We start from the raw sequence: 13,253 nt of genomic DNA on the forward strand, positions 1-13,253 counted from the left end.
AATAACTCCATTTTAACATTGAGGAGTAAATCAAGCTCTTCATCATCCTCTCTCCCCAGCAAGCATCATGGCTGTTCATCAAAACAAATCTTACAGCAGTAACTTACTGGAAAACTTAGCATCTGGCAAAATTATATTACCAATTTCTTTTGAAGAACATAACCCAACATGAAAGGGCAAACAGAGCAGATGACACTTGGTAAAAGTTTGAATTCCATTTATTTTCAAATTACATTAACAGCAGAGTTTTGGGGTTTTGTGGAAAGTTTTTTTAGTTCTTCATTTGTTTGTTTTGAATTTTTTTTAATTATTAGAATTTGGTTGTTCACTTCAGGGTTTTGTTGGGTTTTTTTTGTTTGGTTGGTTTTGGTTTTTTTTTAGTTCTCTTGAGTTGTTTTGGGGTTTTTTTTGTGTCAGCAATTCTAAAAGATTCTTTATTATTACAACCATGCAAAAGACACAGATAACTTGAAAATCTGTATGCTTGGGATCCCCATCATGTTCTTGAAACCATTCTGGAGTCCTTCCTGAGTAAAAGGTTGGGCTATGAGAACTGACGCAAGGCTCCAGAATTTTAGAATATAAAATCATCTGGAATGTTAGCAACAGAAGAAGGAAGACACTTGATTTTTTTAAAACAGCATAGTAAGAAACTTTTTAAAAATCTCAAGGTTTTTTTATAAAGTAAGTTAGAAAACATTACACAATTGTTAACAATGCTACATCAGCCTAAGTATCCTAAGACTTCCAAAACCAGTTTAGAGTGAGAAGACACATATTGCATATTGAGATAGCTATCAATTTTAAGAGGTAGATGAAAATATGAATCTATTAGCAGTACAAATTTTATGTAAATATCATTAAATATTGTCCATACCGCATCCCTATATTTGTAAGAGTGCAAAGAGAAGGAAAAACACTGCCTCTCATCTAAAAACAACTATATTTATCTAATTCCTTGGTCTGCATCACCAGCTCTTCTGGACATGCAGGTAGGGGGAATCGAAAGGATTAGTATGGCAAGGAAAAAAATTAAAATCAACCCTGTTTGTATGTGTAGCCAGAACACACCATCCAGACTGCAGTGAGGGTGGCTGAGCTCACAGCACAATCCTTAGGGCAGCATGGCTACATTGAGTGGAAGCAGCAGAAGCCCTCACAGGCAGAAAAAGAAGCATCAGAAGTCGTGCACAGTACTTCCCACGATGCCAATTCAGACTCATTGCCTAATGCATTTATGAAGGTGCTTCATTGCTGGAAAAGCATTTCTGTTCCTATTCACCCTGTCCATCAGATTCTGGGTTACCATTAAGAGGAAAAAGCAGTAAGTAATAGCAGCACTGATGGAAAGGCTTTGTCACAGTGATGAGCAGAGTATGTTGCTAACCTGCCAGCATCTGTAAAATGTTGGCTGTTACTTAAAGCATACGTCTCAAAGTGTTAAAAGCACAGCTCAGTACAAAAATGGGATGACAATTTTTCTGTCCTTTGGATAGTCTTCAAATTTCTCAAGGTACCATCTGAAAAACAAAGAAAGAAATCTGATGAGTATTGAGTCTTCAAAACGCTGCTGAAGAAATTAAGTAATTGTACAATGCATTCAGTTTGATCCATACATGTTTTTGTCTACAAACAAAACAAATGCCTTTAGAACCTACTCTGGATAGAAAAATGGCATTTACTGCATCACCTTAGTGACATCTAATCACCAAATACAACAAAACTACATTACAGCTGCCAGCAATGGGAAATCAAACCAACAGATGTGGTGAGATCAGTCAGGGAAGGAGTAGCCCATTCTTTCAAAAAGTATGTTGTTACACATCGTGAGTGTTTTTGACATGTCAGAGGGAGAAAAAATTAAATCAAAAAACATGTTATTGCATAATGACTTCACATGGAAGCAAGAGATACTTCACACACTGAAGTGAGAGTCCCATTCTGCATAGAAACGTCTCCAGTTCCAGTTAGAATTTGGATAGTCAAACTGAACATGACAAACATTACACTAGCCTCATTGCTAACATCCCTCAAAGACCATCACTATTTTCAGATACAGACAATTTAAAAAAGAAAAAAATGTGGAGCACTATCAGATATTGTGTGTTCACCTTCCATAACAAGCACATTTAGTCCCATTTTTGAATATTTATTCTTCTGCTTCTCTGAAATAAAAGAGCTAAAGTTCACCTGCGCTCCTCAAAGGTGCAGATATTCTCAATATCAGTAGCTAACTGCAGGATAAAGCTGGAATAAACAGAACAAAACATGCAGTGCACGATAACCTGCATCTAGAGAATACCATTATTACCCTATTTACTCATTTCAGTCATTTATTCTAAGTTTTTTAAACTAAACAAACTACACTAACATGTTTCTTCACTTACATGGATTTCTATCTTTAGTAGCTTGGAGCTTTTTTCCTGTACCACTCTTCCATTTTTATGCATTTTTTCCTTTAGTGTAAATAACTTCCATTAACAACATTTAGCTTTTCTTGATGTTCTGAAAGAGTGCCATCAAGGCTTAAGATTGATGGAGACCAGCCATGGAATTTGAACCTGAAGAATGTAATGTACAAGGAGAGGCAGGAGAACCTGTCATTGCTTCCTCTGGCAAGGAGGAGACACTCAGAACTCAACTGGATGAGCCCAGGGCAACGGGGCATTGCCTTGTGGTTTGTCCTGGATGGAGCAGCCATACCAGTTGACTGGACAACCTTCAAATGCTCCTCCCAGCTCAAGATACTCTGCAACTCTGCTCACTAATAGCAGGTGATTAAACAGGAAGAGATGGGCATAGGCAACAGGTTTAGAAGGCTCAGGTAGGGTAGTGGAAGAAACTTGTTCACTGGGAGGGTAATACAGACCCAGAACATCCTACAAACAAGGGGTAGGAAAACCTCTGTTTCTGGAGTTTTTCAGGGCTCCACTAGACATAGACTTGGCTGCCCTCACAGGTGGTGAGTAATTTTTTCTCAACCCATTTCCTCCTTAAATTCATGTTTATTTCCTCTTATGCCATTAAGCTTCAACATGAGAACCAAAGCAGGAAGCTGAAAATGACCAAGATAAAATTAACATGCTCAAGTTCTTTTAACCATTCTATTTCTTAAAGAGAATCCTTTCAGGAAATAAGTGTCCCCAAAGTATGGTCCCTCTTGTTAGCAGGAAAACCACATTATAAATACTGTACCTGGGCAGTCAGAATGTTTAGAGCAGAGATTTTATTACATATCATCTACCAGAACTGTTTTCATGTTGTCCATATGCTTGATTATAGACAATATGATACAGACATCACTATAAATTGTGCCTGTTAAAGACAGCTTGAGTGACTTTCCAAATTTTAATATTACAGAAACAGGTTTGAGAAGGGAAAGTACAGTATTTGATTGATTAAGACAATATTGCCAAACTTGTCTATAATCTTTACAGATCCAGGATGAACCATCTTCATTTAAACATTATTTTGATGACCTCATTGAACTGTGTGTTTATGCTCTGTACTATTCTGCTGAAATTCTCCAGTGCTTAATCTTCTCAGGGTATTCTCTATCATATTCTTCCCTACAGCAGCAGTCTCTTTCACAAGACTTGCTCTGCAACATCCCTATAGGATGAGGCATAATTTGTGAAATGGAAAAGCAGCTTGGCACAAACACTTACTTGTGGTGTTGTCTTGCCCTTGAACCCAGGATGAAGAGAGTACACAATGCAAATGCAAGGCTTTCAATGGTGCAGCAGGCAAGGGCAAACCCAAACCATTCCAGGATCTCTCCAAAAAAGTTGGCTCCACTGACATACTCAAACATTCCTCCTGCAAGCAGGACAGAGTTATTTCAAAATACTTTAATCAAGATGTCCAGTGTTATCTTTTCTGTACATCAAATAGGAGCTATATCACCAATGGCTCTATTTAATCTTTAAGGGCAGTGGAGGCAGCATTTTTCAGTTCAAGCTATACTATGAAGGATCACTTCAGACTTCATTCTAAGACAGACCTTTTGTAGCTCCATTTTTCCTTTCATTATTTAAAGAAAAGATGATTTACCAGCATCAGAAGCAAGTACATGCCTTTGCAAATAATTATGTTCTTTGATCATACACTAAACCTTTTTTAAAATATGTAAAAACAGAAGACATACTCCCCTTGAGTCCCAGAAAATACTCACAGGGTTAGTTATCCTACAATTTTTCATTTCTTCAAGTACTTTAGAAATCAAGTTAATTATGAACAATATTATTATGAAGTAAAGTTCCAAATTTATTCTCTAGCTTACAAAGTTGTTGCACTTCTGTTCCCATTCCTCATCAGATCTGCTGTTTCAACCCTTACACTCAGTGAAAATTTGGCAGTCTGTGATAAATCTGTTGTACAGACAATTGTGCATAAACAACTGGTACTCACCTGCTGGGAATTTTATAAATCAAGAATTTCACCCTAATTCCAAAGTCAGTGTACAAATTGATAACATCTCAGTATGTGCTTTACTAGTGGGACTAAACAAACAAGTATTTGGTGAATGTAATAAGGGACATGTTTTGACCTTGCTCTAATTACACTACTTTTGTGACAGAAGAAAAATGAAATTCTAGCACTTCAACTGGGTAAGCAACACCAAAAAGACCAGCTCCTCCTGATATTGCAGCAAATAACATATTCCTTTCAGAACTTTTTTGTACACTGAACACAGTACAGTATGTTCATATTCATTTTTCACATGAGCACTTCAATTTACATCTATTAAAATTATAAGTTACCTTCTTGGTGAAAAATAACAGGGTACCTTATATATCTTAGTTCTTACAGTTTTCTTAAAAAAAAAAAAAAAAATTAACAACCAAGAAAAAGCAACAACTAAGAGAAAAAATGTGGCGAGAGAGCAGAATTCAGAGATACTATTATCTTTCTGCTCTCAGTGAGTGTAACTTACCTGGAAGAGAGCCTGTTTCCAAAAGTGTCAATAACCTTAACACTTAACACTTCAATAGGCTCCATAAGAAAGCCTTTCATATTCTCCATTTTCTCATGAAGGCCAGAATTTATAATGCCAAATTCATTTGGATTTCTGTCCTCTTTTCCCTGTGTCTCCCTTTCCACAATTATTGCTGCTCTCAGATTACTTTAGGTACCTCCCTCTTCATCTATGAGACGGGTCACATGCTGAGTACTTTCTGCGCTCCCTTCCTGCCCCCACACTGGGTTGATAATTTAGGTCTTTCTTCTCCACCCACCTGCTGATTCTCTGGAAAGTTGGGCAATGCTGTTACATTTTTACCCCTTTTTTAAAATATAGCCAACATTGGTCAAGAAACCCAAAGATTTGCACAAGCCAAGTGATACCATCAAACAGATTCCTTACAATACTTGGCTTAAGAGGAAAAAAGGTAAGATGTTTCTCAAACTATAAAATCACTTCCTCAGGTAGACAACAAAATGTTATTTCCAGTTGCCTCTTATATCATAAATTACTATCTCCTCTAAAATAAACCAAGCTTTAGATTCATTTACACATAGAATCTTTTTAGGTTGGAAGGGATCTCTTGAAATAATCTTGTCCAACCCCCACTGTTGACGCAGGATCAGCCAGAACAGGTTGCCCAGGACTATGCCCAGTCTCGTTTTCAGTCTCCTTACAATCTCTCTGAGCAACCTGTTCCACACCTGTGTGTTTGACCACCTTCACAGTGAAAAAAAAAAGAAAAAAAAGAAGTTCAGATATAATTTTTTTTGCTTGAATTTTGTGTCCATTGCTCCTGGTTCTGTCACTAGGCACCCCAAAGGACAGCCTGGTTCTCTCTTCTTTGTTCTCTCCCATCATGTATATATAAACTTTGGTAAGATCCCCCTGAGCCTTCTCTTCTCCAGTCTGAACAGTGCAAGCTCTCTCCACCTCTTGTATGAGAGATACTTCTTTTTGTTGTATTAATTTCTGTACCATTTTTACTTACCTCTTGGTATCTTGTAACCTGTTTCCCCTGGTTTTCTCAGATTCCTGAGAATATGATCAGAATGAATATTGATGGCCATGCCAATCAACCACCCTAAGAAACCTGAAGAAAAATATTGAAAATACTATATTAAGTGCACAGTGTTCCTTCAGAAAACACATTACAGTCAGATATCACATTAGGCATATTGTCTCAAAGCAGTAGTAGTGTAAGCAGCATAGACGGTTCTGGTGACATCCTGCACAGTCCCACTCCCACACTGTGCTCTTCAGCTAGTAGAGCTCACAATACCAACAGCTCCCTAGAAATGAAATGGCACTGTAAAAATGAAGTTTATTCTTATGTTGCAAGATGTATATAAATGTATGCATGTGCATATATGCAGATATAATGTGTATGTATCCCTAACTTGCACAAAGAAAAACAAATACGCTAAAATTTTAAACACTGAAAGAAACAGCCATTTTTAATTTTCCCAGAGGGACATATCTTAGCCCCACTCTCCTTTTACGTTTTTACTGATAGCATATCAGAGTTTCCCCAACAGATTTATGTGCAATAAAAGGAATACAGCTGTGAAGGAATTAATGTACCATCTACTTGTGCCGTTCAGCAAAATTGTTTAGCCATTTATAACAGCCTTTCACAGAAACTGAGATTGTTGTAACATTCTGCATCCTTATGTTGCCATGAGTATGGGATAAATCAAAAGGAATTTATGATTGACATTCATTATTTTGACCCCTTGGCAATGTGTCACCTATGTTAACTTCCCTTGAAGGCTCCCTGATGATAAGGAACAGATAAGATCTGTATTTTGAGGTTAACCAGTGCCTAATCTCAGATTCTGTGATTAGTCTTTCCAACAAGACACAATCATCTGGAGCATCTAGATGCTTACCCGTATTAGGAGGGACACTGGTAACCCACATCCCTTGCCTACAAGATTATGCCCAGATATGGACAAGCATATGTGCTCTTCAGGTCTGATGTGTGAAGAGAGCAGAGGTGGTACTTGTGCTTAATTGCCTGACTGCCAGATAAAATGCTTCATGCAACAGATGAGGTCCTGATGTTCTGTCACCTGCACCTTGTGAGTTGCAGGTGCTGCTCTGCTTTGCAGAGCTGCTACTAAAAAAAGTGGTTTGATGCACAGAAGAGTTAGCCATCAACATTCGAAGGAAGCAGTTGAATTGGGACTTAAAGGAGTAAGAAAAAACACAGAATACTGCAAGGGGTTTGGAGAAGCTAAAGCAAGCAAAGGAAGAAAGGAGTTTCCAACTAAAAGTGCAGATAGATAAGGAAAGGACACGAGGGTGAAGCACAGAGGTGTTGGTGTCCCTGTTTGTAGCAGTCATCACTTCAGGGTATGACCAGCTCTCTTGGTAAGTTCACAAGCTTGTTATTGGCATATAGGTGTAAGGTTCATGCTGAAAGATTATGAAGTTGTTCTTGGTTTGCAAGCTCATGGTTCTGCATCTGAAGCAGAACATTCTCATTTCCTCTGAAAATGGATATGTTCACTGCTCTGAACTAAACCAACAACCAGTCCAGAGAAACCATGAGGAAATTACATCAAAATCATATTCCTGCTCCAAATCAATTGCTGGTGCAGATATTATATAGTTTGTCTGTTTTGGGGAACAAAATAACTTATAAGGTTCCACAGTCAGAGAACAAATCAGTTGTTTGCAGTCTCTCACCATGATAGTTAATCAGGCTGCCTTCTCCAAATTTCTATCTTCACTGGAAATTTATCTCATTTCAGCTTCCAGCTACTGAACCTTGGTGGGCTGCTACTTGTAGACACTCATTTATCTTCCACATGTAACTTCATACAGCTTAAGAAATACCTTATTAACTACCAGCAAATATGCTTTCTTGCTATTGTTATTTTCTAATATTTTAGTAGGGTTTTTTTTAGTAATTTTAAACAGAAGCTTAAAGACAGTGTCAGATATTTTTGAAGTACTAGAACATAACAGTCCAGTTGTTCAGGGAGTACCCAGTGTACAATACTTCACTTGGGCATTTGCTTTGATCAAAGCCACAAACATAAGCTGCAGGTATTTGGAGATGCCCAGCTGGAATGAATACCAAATAGCAACTATAAATTGCTAAGATCCAATTATGTCGATATGCACTACAAAACAAAAAAAACTCCAAAAGATATTCTAATTACAGAAATAATAATAATAATAAAAAAAAGGTCTTCAGTTTAGCTGTTAATGGGCATGCCAAATTTTATCTCAAGGTCTGTTGTAATTACAGTCTCAAAAAATCAGCAGTGGTCACACTCTTAAAGTGGTTGATAAGTATAACAAGAATCTTCAATTTCTTAGTTTTCAGGACAATTTTTATTGACTTACAAAAGTCACCAAAGCAACACTTATTTACTTTAGCAGTACTAGAAATATACATAAAAGCATATATTTCAAACTGGTATTATTTGGCAAAAAAACCCCCAAGCAAACAAAACCACAACAAAAAACACAAATACAAATCAAACTAATTCATACACAGAAGTATTCATAACTGAAGGCAGATGAACCTAACTATTGTCATTTATATATTTGCATCTTTCAGATATCCTTGAAACTTAAAAAAAAAAAACCCGCCCAAAAGAACTCAAGGAAATTTGAGCAACAAGTCTTATTAACTTGCTTTTTTTTTAAAAAAAGATATTTGAGTAAGGAGGAACTGATTTATGCTCATTAATCATGATTTGTTCACAGCACTGCATTGAGATATCTTTTGACTAAGGACACTAGATATCTTTTGAACTAGGACACTGAAAGAAAATTCTGCCTGGCTTCAGTGTCTTCAACAGTTTTGATCAACAAATCTTTTAAACTTTTTTTTTTTGCTGGATTCCAATTTAAGGAGAGTGGAAATTTGAAAGTACCAAGAAGACTTCAAATATATTCTAGTGCCCTCTGAAGTCATTCCCTTGTACCTCAATTTCTCTATTTTTAGCACACAAGTAAAACTGCCTCCTAATCTTGGCAAGAGAATCTACTTAGATGTAAATTTCTTCACCTTTATATTCATGAGAGCATTTAGCACAGTTATCCTCTATTGTCATCCACAGTAACACTGGAATAGAGACAATAAATTCTTCTTCTTGATGTAAAAGGCTTGAGAAATCCAGGAGAAACACTAACTTGCTCTGGCTACAGAATAACAAAAAGAAGGGTACTGACTCAGATCAACTATCACAGTCCAGTACTCTGCTTTTGACTGATGAGGCAAAATATTCTGGTTTATCTTCAGAGGAAAATGATCTTTCTGTAAAGATTTCATTAGGAAATGATACTATCATTTTGACAGTGGGCAAAAGTAGATGCCTAGGTAACAAAAAAGTATGGTAAACAAAATAATTTGTCATTAAATATCTTAGCCTTTTAATCATATCCATGGCTTCAAGTATAATGTAACCTCACTTCCCGACTGGGAGTGAATGATTAACCCCTCCACCCCTTCCTTGTGGGGCCAGCTTTGTCATTTGACAAAGCCAGCCCCCAATTAGAAGGGCAGGTGGATTGGTGCCTGTGTGCATATCCAGTGTAGATATCCTGACACCAAGGACTTGTAGCATTTGCCATGGTATGTCGGTAGTTAGCAGCTACCCTTGCTAGTTTTTTTACTCCATGCATTTGTTTACTTTAGTTTAATCTACATGTTACACAAAAAATCTTTGCTTCTTCTAAACCTGTATGCTGCTGGTTCCACGTGGGGCTTCAAGTTACTGCATCAAAAGAAATACACGACCCGGATTTACTTGGGTGTTAAAGAGTAAAGATGACAACCGGCTCACCTAGCACTGCAGAAAGAAATGTCAGTTCACAGCTCTAAAGTAAAAAAGGCTAAAAGGCCTCCAGCTACACCAATAAGAAAATTATGAGAAGACTTATAAAAAGGCATTGAAGATACTGTAAGAGCACAATAAAAAATTAAGAGCTATGAAGACAGAGGAAAATTACACCTGATGTTCTCATACCATGATTTAACTCACCTGTAATGAAGCGTAAATCGCCCAACCAGCCTGGAGGGTAAGTTGCATAGGTGGTTAAGCTTCGGCCCTGCAAGTATCCATTGAAAACACAGAAGAGAAGCGCTAACACAAAAGTGAAAAACGGTGTTGGTTTTCCTTCACGGATCAGAAGAGGAAAGATGAGTGCCCTATAGTAAACAAAGAAAAGAAAATGTATTGTATTAATTACAAAAAAAGATAGTTTTGAAGTCCAAACACTGTCCACACTACCCTACTTTTCAAATTCTCAGCACCAGTCCTTGGTGCCTGTTTGAAAGGATAGCTGCGCTTGCTTTAACACCTAAAACATTCTTCTTTTTTTTTGCCTAATTGGAATTACAAGATCAGTCCTCTCTCCCCATATGGCAGAAATTTTGGACTTTGTATCCAAAGCAATTACTTTGGTGAGAGGAGTAAAGGCAACTGATATTAAGCACAGCCCATTTTTGTCCTCCTTTGTTCCTAAATCCTCAGTTGTATCATCGAGCTTTCTGAAATGAGCTAGGTCTCAAGATCCCGCCACCAAATTCCTCCAGCACTTCCAGAAAGAAAGTCAATCCCCTTGAAATTAACCTAAATGAGATCAGTTTCCTCCCTACCCCGTAAGTCAAAACAATTATTGCTTCACCTCGACAATTTTGGTGCATTCTATGACACCTCTAAAGACGTGACAAACCCACAATTGCCATCCCATTTGGGAAAGGAATCTTGATTGCTTTTCCTGGGGGATTATGCAAGTAAACAAACTAGCTCCAAACAAGAAGAGCAGGTGAATATTCTTGTGCTCTTTCTTGTGGAACTAGGCAACTCCCAATGGTCTATTGATTTAATTATGATCTATAATGATACAGAAGCAGGATCACTGAAGCCTGAGCACTCTTCACGTGTTTTCCATCTACCCAAGGACGACTGCTTCAAAATAATCTTTCCAAAGGAACCACAACTCTAACAGCTTTCAAGAAAGAGTAACAAATTCACTACAGGATTATTTAAAGCCCACTATGCTACAACAAACAGAACTAGATAACAGTGAAACATAGATTTAGAAGAAACATAAAGATTTTAGTCATAGGCTAGCTGTGTTGAAATTAGTTAGAATAGGAAGGAATTTGGGCCCAGCTAGAGTTAATTAAAATAGTTGAGAGAGCTGGACCTGAAATGGGTTTTAAGATGTTAGTAACTGATTACCAAATAACTGATGATCTGTCATTTGTATGTTTGCTTAGCTGTGCTTAGAACAAGGAACAGAAACATTGATAAGTTGGTGTAGGGAACAAGGGCAATTACCAATTTCCTCCCTTGGTGGGAACCCATCCAAAAGTCATGCAAGAGGAAACTTAGAGGTCACTAAAGTAATTAGGATTGTTAAAGCTCAGAAAGGCAAAAAGGTCAAAATGAGGAAGATGAGTTACTCCATCTTTCTTGGGACCACTAACCCAATTCAAGATCACCGACTCAATTCAGAACACACACTACGCATGCTTAATGACATGTAAGCTCATTTCCATATGAAGCGGAGAATGGGAGGTGTTAATGTTATGAATATGCATTTGTATTTTGGATATTCATAATATTTCGGAATAAAAGGTATCATCTTTGCTTGTATCAGGGCCTGCGTCTTAGGGAGCTATCCCAAGCAGTGCCTGGCACCAAATAAAACATGCACTTTCTAACTCTAAACTGTTAGAGAGTTTTTGTCCATCTCAGTTGGATATCGATATTAGATCGATATTCATATTTTGGTAAATCAACAGAGGTCTCTTCCAGTCTACATTCACCTACAGAAGAATCCCTCAGGTTTGGCAATAGCAGTAAGCAACTGGAAAAAAAGAAACTGCAGCACAGCTCAGCTTTCTGTACAAACCATTGCATCGCATTCCTAGCTATTCCCAGACATCAAGGATCAGTTAAGACCCCATACCAAAGCTAATACCTTTATGCTTAAGAACAGAAAAAGGGGGAGCCAAGACACAGTTCCAGGTTTTCAAAGGCAGCCTCCACATCAGCCACATGTCATATACCTCCCCACCACAAGGCTGTGGAATATGCTTGGTCAAAAGCAAGAGCTTTTCTCGATAATCACCAGAAAATAACAACATATCAGCCACAAAAGTGGCTTAAAATAAACCTGACAAATCTATTGCTCCCATCTTGGTGGCAAATTTACTTGTGGAGTATGATCAGTAGCTACAGTCCATGAATTGAAAGGAACAGCAAGATCGCACCTACTCTCCAGCTAAGCTGCCTTCTCCAAGTACTTTTACAAAATGCCTGAATACTGTTGACTACCTGGCAGCAAAGGGCACTCGGCCTCGGCTTTGCCAGTATTTTAATGACTCATTGGATGCGCTGAGCTGGAGGAAATCTGCATCCAGTCCAACTCCTGCAACAAACAGGAGTTGAAAGATAATGTTGAACAATATAATTGGAAAATAGCTATTGTCTCACAACATCAAGATTATATCAGTACACGGTGCTGAACTTTCCTTGTTGTAACACTGTGACCGTAAGACAGCCTGGTCAATCCATTGCTGAGGCGGGAGTCACCATGAGGCACAGCAGCAGCACAGGGATGGAGCGGCACGCTGAGCATCGCAGTGCACAGCACAGTGCGCACAAGGCAGCCAGCGTCGCATCACCGCGGCTGTTTACGCGGCTCCCGTAACAACACAGACTATCTCAATGTAGCGAAGCAGAAGAGACGTCAGTAACTATTACATTAAGTAACAAACGCTAATGACAAGAACCTCAACCCCTTCGGTCGGGAAGCAGCAACCAGGCATATCTATGAAGACCGATCCCTTCTCCTGTCCCCAGCATCGCAGGGTGCCCCCACCATCCGCCCCAGCCCCGCACCTGTGCGCGTAGTGCAGGAGGAAGCAGCCCAGCAGGACGCGGTTGGGCCGGGCGGCCGCGACTGCCCCGCCGCAGGCGGCGAGCCCGAGCGGGACGAGGAGGGAGGGCAGCTCCTGCAGCGCCCAGGCGGGGCGGGCGGGCAGCAGCCAGCCGAAGCGCCGCGAGGAGTACCGGCCGTAGGGCATGGGGATGAAGCAGAGCAGCAGGGCGGAGGCGGCACCCAGCGCCATCAGCCCGTAGGAGAAGAGCTCCAGCAGCCGCCGCTCCTCGGGGCCCTCGGCCCGGCGCCACAACGCGCACACACCATCACCGCCGCCGAACCCCATGCTGCTCTGCCGCCGCGGTTCATCCGGCACCGCTAGTGGCCGCCGGAGGCGTGCCCGGAGGCGTGCCCGGCGCCGCCCGCCCGT

At 39.4% G+C, this 13,253-nt stretch overlaps 1 protein-coding gene across 1 annotated transcript; it reads right to left on the reverse strand.

The window, feature by feature from the left end:
• Nucleotides 1–660: 660 nt before the first annotated feature.
• SRD5A1 (steroid 5 alpha-reductase 1) lies at nucleotides 661–13,227 on the reverse strand. The gene is made up of 5 exons (XM_048312239.1): nucleotides 12,844–13,227; nucleotides 9,970–10,136; nucleotides 5,955–6,056; nucleotides 3,669–3,819; nucleotides 661–1,520 (listed from the first exon to the last, which is right to left on the reverse strand). Exons 1-5 carry the CDS (start codon nucleotides 13,167–13,169, stop codon nucleotides 1,454–1,456), a joined length of 813 nt encoding a protein of 270 aa, XP_048168196.1. The 5' UTR covers nucleotides 13,170–13,227; the 3' UTR covers nucleotides 661–1,453.
• Nucleotides 13,228–13,253: the final 26 nt, after the last annotated feature.

This window comes from Corvus hawaiiensis, chromosome 1 (assembly GCF_020740725.1).
Source record: "Corvus hawaiiensis isolate bCorHaw1 chromosome 1, bCorHaw1.pri.cur, whole genome shotgun sequence".
Lineage (NCBI taxonomy): Eukaryota > Metazoa > Chordata > Aves > Passeriformes > Corvidae > Corvus > Corvus hawaiiensis.